General features: G+C 37.8%; 1 protein-coding gene across 8 annotated transcripts in view; it reads left to right on the forward strand.

Moving 5' to 3' along the window:
* NRXN3 (neurexin 3) overlaps positions 1-4104 on the forward strand; it is a 938203-nt gene extending 934099 nt beyond the window's left edge. For 4 of the 8 annotated variants that reach the window (XM_090141457.1, XM_090141455.1, XM_090141456.1 and 1 more), the window contains one exon: positions 2658-4104. In XM_090141457.1, the coding sequence (XP_089997583.1) occupies positions 2658-3583 (926 nt within the window). In that variant the 3' untranslated portion in view covers positions 3584-4104. The remainder of the gene's footprint in view (positions 1-2657) is intronic. The other 4 variants (XM_090141459.1, XM_090141460.1, XM_090141461.1 and 1 more) reach the window with 1 other exon arrangement.
* Positions 4105-10578: the final 6474 nt, after the last annotated feature.

Below are 10578 nucleotides of genomic sequence, written 5' to 3' on the forward strand. Positions count from 1 at the left end.
AAGAATAATTCATTTTTAGAAGAAAACTGCCCAAAATATTGCCCCAGTGTGTGGCAGATGAGCTGCATACTTAAGTCATCTGCTAGTATAATATACTTTAATAACAGAAGTACTTCAAAGCTTTAGATGAACAATTAAAAGCTGCCAAACTGATTTCTTTTTTCCAATTGGATGTCACAGATGGTGCATGAAATTCACAGATAAATACTGTTGTTTAACAGCAAAATAGTCATCTTAAAAAAAAAAAAAATCGCTTAAAGGGACACTATTTACCACTGCCTTTCAGGAACTTAAATTTAACACATCCATGCAAGTTGATTTAATAAGCACTGAAATTACAATATTTTTATTCATTTTTTTTGCAGACCCACAGATGATATTTCCCTCTGAGGTATACTTCAAGATTATCTTGAGACCACCTGTTTGCATAGATTATATATGCCCCACTCTGACCATGGACAGGGCTTCTGGACATATCTAAATCATATTACATGCTCCAGTTTGCACCGAACAAAAAACAACTCAGATGCGCAAACACAAAATGCTGCCTACCCACTTGGCAGATTAAACTTTTTGCTTTTTCCATATTTTTTGCTATACATATTTCTTTTCGTCTCTTCTGTAAGAGAAGTGGTATGACTATGCTGAGGAAGTTCAAAAAACTAAACGGTATATTCAGATTGGCCCTTTTTATCTCGTTTTAAAAATCATTTTGCATGCAGGTATGTTAAGAGAATATGTAAAATGCCATATTCTTTATTTTGGCATCATTTCTACCCTGGTATGTGTGAGTTAATTCTGACTGTTTCAATTTATTAAACTGTTTCACCACTTAGTTTCTCATTAAGGATAAGAATAAGCTGTATTGCTAGTTCAACTATACAGATTTAATCAAATTAAGTACATTTTTCAGTGTATTACTATCATCTTCAATATGTGATTTGTTCAAGTATATTGCGTTTCAAATATATTTAGAATGGATTATGATTTTATTCTCTTAAAAAATTCCATGGACATTTCTGGCAGTATTTAATGGGAAACAAGTGCATGTAAACATGTAGTGCAGGTAGAAAAGAGCAGAACCCTAATGTAGTTCAGCATCATAACAATACCAGACTGTTCATTAACATGAATATGTCAGTAAAAACTGGAATTATTTATTTAGAACCTAAAATTATTTTTTCATCTCTTTCTTTAAGAACCAGTGAATACAAATTAATTAATGCTTTCCTACAAGTATTTAAATACGACTTGTGCTATTTCCAGCAGATCTGGATTACTACTCATTGTATCAAATAAAATCTTCAGTTTATATTGAAATCAACTAGCTTAAGTGACTAACCAAAGAGAAATGGCCAAGGGAAAATTTATACACAAACTTTCAAAAGCAATGACCTAAAAACGTGTCAGCAACCTGCATGTTAACAGAAGACTATGCAGTCTCAACTCAGTGAATTAAGGAAATGAATTATATCTCCATATCAGAGTAAAATGCTGGAGTGTTAATTATTTCTAAGCTCAAAAGGGAAAATACACTCATTTTACAATATATAGACAAATCAAGACTACTCAACTATGAGTAACAATATTGCTGAACAGAAGCCAATCTTAGAAATGACACTCTGGTTTTCTCGTTTCACGTTATACTTCAGTAAGGTACAGAAGTTACAGCTATACCTAAGTTACACTTCCAGAGTAGGCTATAAGCCTACCTTATTTTTAGTCCTTTGTAGGAACCTAGCCACCATGCTGGGAAAAAAAATAGCAGTGACATCTGTATATCAAGAATAACAGCAGGTGTGAAGACAATTTCTGTTGTGCAGATTCAGGCACTACTTTGGGTCATCAGAGTGCTTATTTAATTGCATCATCAATCACAATTAATTCTTTTAAGTTTTAATCAAATTATACTAAAAGGATATAAAGAAGAACCAAAGCTCAAGATGATATGACATTAGTAGCCCAAGAAGACAAAAGGCAAGGGACATGTCTAATGTAGAACAAAAAGGTAAGATTAAAAAGAAACGAACTCTCAAGTAGAGCTCTGTACCTTCATGGACCCTAGTGAGTACCTGGTCCTTATTCTATACCTATCTTTTATGAATGTTGTCACAATTTAAAAACCAGGCAACAATCAAGAAGAAACGGATGAATGGGAAAGGCCTTAGAAAATACTACAGGGGGAAAACACACTTGATTATCAGAGAAGAAATACCAATGCTTTCTTAAATGAAAAGAGCCAGAGAAGGAAAAACCGGTAAGATGAACAGTAAAATCCCCCTGAGGACATAGCTGTACTGGTGGTCTGAAATAGTTCATTTTAACAGTCTTGTAACCAGTGCCAAAAACTGATGCCCACAGAGTCACTTGAGAGTATCTTCAAAAGCAAAAATTTGAGTCTCCAAAAATTTGTAGTGTTTCACTCTACAAACCTAGCACAGGCTAGGGTGAAAGAAAATGGAACACACGATTGATCAATGCCAGAAGCAGAGAAACCCCTAAGAAAGTTATTGGTAGTGTAGCTGGGCAGGAAATCTGATCCCTGACACTTATTCATAATGCCCACATCCTTGTACTGCCCTTAAGAGACTTGAAAATGGCATCTTGTATCAGTAACATGTACTAATTTTCTTTTTTTCTTTTCTTTTCCATCCCAGGAGGTGAATTAGTTATTCCTCTACTTGTAGAAGACCCTTTAGATATCCCTCCTATTGCTACTCGTGCACCTTTCATTACACTTCCCCCTACCTTTCGCCCCCTCCTCACCATTATTGAGACCACCAAAGATTCCCTGTCCATGACCTCTGAGGCGGGGTTACCTTGCTTGTCGGACCAAGGCAGCGATGGTTGTGATGATGATGGCTTGGTGATATCTGGGTATGGCTCAGGGGAAACCTTTGACTCTAACCTACCCCCTACTGATGATGAAGATTTTTACACCACCTTCTCCTTGGTAACAGATAAGAGTCTTTCCACTTCAATCTTCGAAGGTGGCTACAAAGCACACGCACCCAAGTGGGAATCCAAGGACTTTAGACCTAACAAAGTCTCCGAAACTGGTAGGACTACTACCACGTCTTTGTCCCCTGAGCTGATCCGCTCCACAGCTTCGTCCTCGACTGGGATGGTACCCAAATTGCCAGCCGGCAAAATGAATAACCGTGAGCTCAAACCCCAGCCTGACATAGTCTTGCTTCCGTTGCCCACTGCCTATGAGCTAGACAGCACAAAGCTGAAGAGCCCGCTAATCACTTCCCCCATGTTCCGTAATGTGCCCACAGCAAACCCCACGGAGCCAGGAATCAGACGGGTTCCGGGGGCCTCAGAGGTGGTCCGTGAGTCGAGCAGCACAACGGGGATGGTCGTCGGCATTGTGGCTGCTGCCGCCCTCTGCATCCTCATCCTCCTGTACGCCATGTACAAGTACAGGAACAGGGACGAGGGGTCCTATCAGGTGGACGAGACGCGAAACTACATCAGCAACTCAGCCCAGAGCAACGGCACGCTCATGAAGGAGAAGCAGCAGAGCTCAAAGAGTGGCCACAAGAAACAAAAAAACAAGGACAAAGAGTATTATGTGTAAAAAAGAATACTTATTTATATATATAAATATATAAATACTTAATGAGATTTAACTATCAGAATCATTGCAGTGAACGAGATTAGGAGATATCGTTTGTGGGAAAAAGTATTGGGAAAAAAAATATCAGCAGCGACTGTTAATGTCTCAGTCATCACTTGGAGTCAGCAAACTCTGCCCTAATGTATTATAAAGCACACTTAGCGTTCTGGAGATGGCGCATACAGCTCTGCCCTGTTAGTGAACTTGGACGTCTCCAAATCTCCTCCTCCGCTGAACTTTCTGCAAAAGTAGAAGACTTCATGGCTTACTTGTTTCATATCTCCAAGTGAGTCTTTAACAATGTTCGTGATTCCTGACTGTGTCAATAATTTTGCAGTTTAGTTATTAAAAAAAAAAAAGAAAAAAATGCAAACATTATTAAGCAACAAAAAAAATATCTAACAAACTGATCTGGCTGTGTCCAGCACACCTAATTTTTTGAGATTGGAGGAGGGGAATAAATGATTTTGGAGATTGTTGGATTTTGATTTGGTTTGGTTTCTTGGGTTGTTTTATTTTTGATTTTGTTTACTTTTGGGTGTGGGAGGAAAGGGTTGAAAGGAATGTCGTGGGAGTGGGGAGCATGAACCAGGGATATGTGTGGAGAAGAAATCTCAGAAAAAAATCCATAATAAATAAAGAGAGACTATTGCCATATATGAACTCAAAAGCTACTCATGGTGTTTACTCTGCATATCTGGTTGTGTTGTCTCTAGAAACCGTCGTCTTGCAGTAAGTTATTTGCTAACAATGCAGTCAAAGTGTGTGATGGGTGCTGATGAAGAAAGTTTCATGGAAAGCTGGTCCCCTTGGATCTGCCACCAGGATTTGCAAATGAACTGAAGAATAGATGGGTTTGGGTCTGTTCTGATCAGAATCATTGGAATTATTTGAGAATATCACTCAGTATGCATTAGCACAGCCAAACCACAGTTAAGAGGATTTGAAGATTCAAAAAAAGAATGCTTAAGAAACAGTTAGTCATTCTGAGCTAAATATACCATGCAAAAATAAAGGAGCCTTCCTCCAGGTTCTAGTTCTGTGACTGATTGCAATGCATGCAAAAAAAAAAAAAAATCAGTTTAATAAAGGGATCAGAGAGACACCACTGGAGTTCAACTTGTGATAAGACCCATAAAATGTATGAAAAGTTAATCACTTGTAAAAGAATGCAAAAATGTATAGTTTTTTTTTTGACATGAAACTGTTTTTTCATATGTAATATTTTAATTTTGTAGCTTGACATTTCAGATCATTGTCTTTCCATTTGCCCTATTCTCTCTTTTCCTTCTCTTTTATATAAAAGAAAATAAAGCTGCTGTGACACACAAAATAATAAAGAAAAAGGAATTTAATAATATTATATATATACACACAGATATATTTATCATGGTATGCTTGATGGGACGACTGGAACAGAAGTTCTGTTATGGTCTTAATGTGGAATAAGAATGTTCTTGAAGAACAAAGTAAAAAGAAACAGAAAGCAAAAGCAAACCGTAAGATGTGAAGAAAGCGTGTGTTTTAGCTTTGTCACAGTTATCTGTGTCAAGAAAAAATATCTGAAAGTTTGTTTACATATTTTACTACTATTTTTTTTGCTAGTATAATTTCTATATGAATACCCTGAAGGTGTATATACTGTTTTATGGTTAAATTGGGAATGTCTTTTGTTTTTAACTAATTTAATTTGGTTGTTTGGTTCCTACATTTTCCCAGTTACTGTGAAAAGGATTATCTTACTGTACAGAAAAATAGCCAGGTGGTTTGATGGCCATACCTGTCACATACAAAAAAAAAAAAAAGCAAGTGAGGAAGAAAGAGAGAAAACCAACAACAACAACAACAAAAGATGGATTGAGAACTCTGGAATATCAGAAATGTACACTTTTTCTGTATACAGATGAAAACTAATCAGCTGTTTAGGTTTAGAAATCTACTCTTGCTGGTGTTCATAAGTCGCATGAATATTTGACTTTGAAGAAGTGTCATCAAATACACACACGCACATGGGAACTTAAATTCAAACAAACAGCCTTCTCAAACACTTAGAGAAGCTGCTTTCATGTTAACAAATATTTTCAGTGTGTATGTGTGTGTGGTGCGTGTGCGTGAGAGGTTGAGCTTTTTTTTCCTTTTTTATTTTTTATACTAAAAAGAAAAAAAAGACAGGTTTTAAAAAGGTATGAAAGCACGATTTTAGATGATTTAACTGGCCAAAACTATATAGAGTTGATTATATCTTGATGTCTGTAAAAGATTGCTGTTCTTGGAGTCTTGGAGTCTTGTGAAATGATTTCCTTTCTTCCTTTCCTTTTTGCTTTCCTTTTCTAAGTTAAGAGGAAAAAAAACAATTACACTTTCCTTTTTTTGTGTAAGTTTCTATTGGACAGTTTTGGGGAACATGTGCATTCCTGTATGTGGGCTTCTACCATATCCCTGTTGCTTTATAAACAATCTTAAGAATTTTTATTTGAGTTACTGTGATGTTATTGCTTTTTTCACCATTCTTTTCTTCCTTTTTGATTCTTTTTCTTTTCTTATTCGCATTTTGTTTAAAGATACGCTTAGCAATAAAATGTTCTTCCCAAAGCCCTGGATGTTGCTGGGTTTTTATTTCCAAAAGACTTAAGGGAAGTTCCAACCCTTTAAATATGAAAAGCATTCTCTACTACAAGTGTCCCACATGAGTGTCTCATCAATAGATTACAAAATCATGCTTGTTATTCTTTCTTTAATCCAATGAATCTGAATTCTTTCCTTTACAAGGCATAAATTCAACTTGGAATAGAATATGCTTCATACCACTCCCAGTCATCACCACAGTGGGTAAAAGAATAGTTTTAGAGTAGATCTTATTTCCTCTTTTTTTTGTTGTTGTTTTTATTCTAACATTTGCATGGCTGAAAATATTCATGTACATATATTTTTCATTCAGCTACATTCAGTTTCTTTTGTGAATCATACTCTAACACCTTACAGACCCCTCACAAGGCTCTAAACCAGAAAATCCTGTCTAAACTTCTCCCCATATTTGTCCCTCTCCTAAAATCATGACATTCCTTGGTGATGACTGATACCTAACATTCCCAGTACTGTAAAAGTCCCTTGGCAAGAGAAAGATGTAGGTCTGAATGGTCTCAAGTTTTCTGAAAAATTTTTTTTTTTTGCCTCAGTGGTTTTCTTAAACCTGCCGTAATTCACACAATTATGAAATGTTACATGAAGGAACTTCAGCCTGAAGTATTCTAGCCCTATTGCTACAGCCGCTCCTTTTGATTTTCTCTGTTGTGTAATGAACATTTTATCACTTGGGTGAATGAAAGTGTCAGAAAGAAGGCTTTATTTTTGCCTAAAAGGTGTAAGTTTATTGTGTAGTTTTGGCCCATCACAAAATCTCAGAATTTTTGACGATAAAAGGGACAATCTAAGTCAGCTTTGCAGACCTCAGGGACCATGTCCAATCATGCTTTGAATATTCCCACAGACTCCAGAACCAATTTTGGCCACCTGTTTGGTGTCTGACAGCCCTCACAGTAAGCATGCTTTTTTGTTGTGTTCAGATGAGATTTCTTTTGTTTTCTGCACACCTATTTCTTATTTTTTTTCTGGGCACCACAGAAAAGAGCCTGATTTAGCCTTATTTCTATCTGCAGTTTATACACTACTCATTTAAGTCCCCTCCCTGAACATTCCCTCCTTCAGGCTGAACAGCTCTATAGACCTCTCCTTGTACAGCAGATGCTCTAATTCCTTATCCATCTTTTAGGCCCTCTGCTGGACTTGCTGATTTCTGGAAAATCTGGAGTAGATAATTACCATACCATGATCTCTCAGCTAGGGATATAGCTCTTTTTTCAAGAACAAAGGCTTGGTAATTGCTTCTCTCAGCATTTCCCTACAGGTGAGCAATATCTTACTTTTAGATCCCTGCATGAGATACTTAGTGTACTCTTCACGAAACTGTTCATCACAACACAAACTGTTCTGCTTTCTGCAGAGGTTTTTCACAGCCTCTTCAGGCCAAATGCTAAAACACTTCATGAAGATTTGAGCACAGAAACACTCAATTCTGCCTAGTTCCAGTGTTACAGGAAAGGAGTAATGAGGAGCATCTTCATAGCTGGTTCATTTTTCAGGTGCTTCTGTTCCTGCCACCACACTGAGAGGGAAGCGCACAGGTGCTACTCTTCTCCACAATTGCTGTGGCTGGCTGGCTTACTTTCCGAGACATGAGAAAATATTCTTCAGAGAGTCTAATCATAATGATTAAAAAACAAAGATCTCTGCACCCAAATTCAGTCACTGGGTGTTGCTGTTTCCCAACAAAGGCAAAGACACATGAATTATAATTAACAGACATGATTTGACACAAAGCTAAAGCTCCGCATTTTGTTTGTTTAATTAAACACTTTTTAAAACTATCAGCATGGAGGGAACCGCCAGGATCACAGACTTGTCATATTTTCTGTATGTACAGATAGAATCATTAAGGTTGGAAAAAAACAGTAGGATCATCTAATCCAATCATTGACTCACCACCAATGGGTGGTGCTGGCTAAATCAAGTCTTTAAGTGCCACATCCACATTTCTTGCAAACCACCACTTCCCTGTGCAGCCTTTTCTGTGTAGCTGTTCCTATTCTATGACGCCAAATCTCTAGATGCTAAGGTTGGTATGGTCCACAGAAGATAGTACTTCACAGCAGAACAAATGCCTGCCTCACATTCAAGCTGAGGCAGTGAGAAGGAAAGGCAACAAGACTTGCTTCCAGCTCTGAGCACCACACAGCCTCCTGGGGAGACCAGGAACACTAAGAGAAGACTATTGCCTGGATGGGTTCTGAGATGAAATGTGCCATGACAGCAATGAAGTAATTCCAACAAGAGCTATCATTATGAATGTAGAAGGTTGGAGCGGGAAGTCTTGCCTTACTAATTTTTCCAGTAAAACTTTCACTGATGAGGAGTATCAATGTTTCTTAAGTGGCCCGACAAACAAAATTAAAACTTACCTAATTTCACAGAACACTATATCAAGATTGTTTCATCTCAGTCTAGTTTTTCCTCAGATCATGCACATTGCATACTGCAATATTTTCTGTCTCCAAATGTTTCTGATAACCTGTATTTTCTCAAAAGCCTGTTCACATCATGTTTCACTGACCTATAGATATGGTGCCATTCAAATAAATTTTCAGTAAACATTTTAGTCTACAGGGATTTAATGTTCATGGACTGTTCAACATGGATAACATGAGAGAGGTCCAGAGCATGCACACACAAGAGCGTGTGTTGAACTGCATACAACTGACAAAGGGCTTAAAGGCATTTAAGTGGATAATTCTTACTGAAAACAGGGAAAATCAGCTACACAAACACCTGTAAAAACTGAGGTCATTTCACTGTAATGGTCAGAGAATGTCAAACAACTAGTGTTAATTGCTTGGGCTTCTAATGTATGAAATAATACAGGCAAGTGGTGGACAAGATCCCTGTAAACATAGGGTTTACTGTATTACTTCCCACCAAAGCATGAGACAAATTCAGAGGGCTGAAAGTCAGAGGCCTGCTATACATTACCTGAATAGAAATCCACTTCAACAAATAAGCAAAGAACTGTATGAGCATGTTATGCGCTTAAATTCATTTGAAACTTCGTGATCCCAAGCTCCGTACAAAATCAACAGAAACACAAACCCCTACTCCTGTCACCAACCACAACTTCAAGTCATTCAAAATTTTCATCTGTCACTCCATTTATCTCTTCTCTATCTGTTCACAGAAGACAACAAAGGAGCAACCTCAATGTACAGCAGCTGGGAAAAACTAAACATGTTTTCTTCAGTGATTTTAACCTAGGCACTATGCCTAACAGCTTCAGCTGGAGCACACCAAAAATTAAACTCACTGGGAAAGATATTTAATAAAATATCAATATATTTATTAATCCTGCCAAAGACTTTGGTACAGTATGAAAAAATACTTGGATTTCAAAAGTAGTTACTTAAAATGTTAAAATACTGGATTACAAAATGAGACTGAATCACATAATAAAAAGAACAGTGGAAATGGAGAAATTCTGAAAACCATCAGTAATTATATCCAAATGATTTCCTCAGTTCAGATAGTACTTCAGAGTTCTCAGTCTTACAGTTTGGCAGAGTAATTTGCAGCAAAAATAAACAAGTGGTAGTAACAAGAAATCTTTAGTAAAGGGATAGAAAGTGGGAAGATAACTCACAGAGTAAGAGGAGCTCTTCTGTGGAACAATATCCAAAAGCTATTTGTAAGAGCACATGGAAAGGTAGAAAAAGCACCCACATGCAGCATACTAAAGCAGTAGGTGAAGACTGAGATTTTGGTTTCATAGAACGGCTTGGGTAGGAAGGGACATCAATGATCAGCTAGTTCCAACTCCCCCACTGTATGCAGAGTTACCAACCACTGAATCACACACTAGATAAGTTGCCCAGAGCCACATCCATCCTGGCCTTGAAGTCTCCAAGGATGGGACATCCACAGCTTCTCTGGGTAACTTGTTCCAGTGCCTCAACATCCTATAAGTAAATAATTTTCCGTTAGCATCTAATCTAAGTCTTCCCTCTTAGTTCAAAACCATCCCCCTAGTCCTATCACTATCCTACTGTGTAAAAGGTCAGTTTCCCTCCTGATCGTAAGTACTGGAAGGCCACAATGAGGTCTTCCCAGAGCCTTCTCTTTTCCAGGCTGAACAAGCCCAGCTCCCTCAGCCTGTCTTCAAAAGAGAGGCATTCTAGTCCTCTGATCATCTTCATGGCCCTTCTCTGGACACATAGCAACAGTTCCATGACTTTTTTTTTTATGCTGGGGGCCCTGAACCTGGATGCAGTACTCCAGATGGGACATCACAAGGGCAGAGCAGAGGGGGACAGCCACCTCTCTCTCACTGCTGGCCATCCCTCTTTTGTTGCAAC

The sequence above is a fragment of the Phasianus colchicus genome, chromosome 5 (genome assembly GCF_987193195.1).
Source record: "Phasianus colchicus chromosome 5, bPhaCol1.hap1.1, whole genome shotgun sequence".
In the NCBI taxonomy this organism is placed as follows: Eukaryota; Metazoa; Chordata; class Aves; order Galliformes; family Phasianidae; genus Phasianus; species Phasianus colchicus.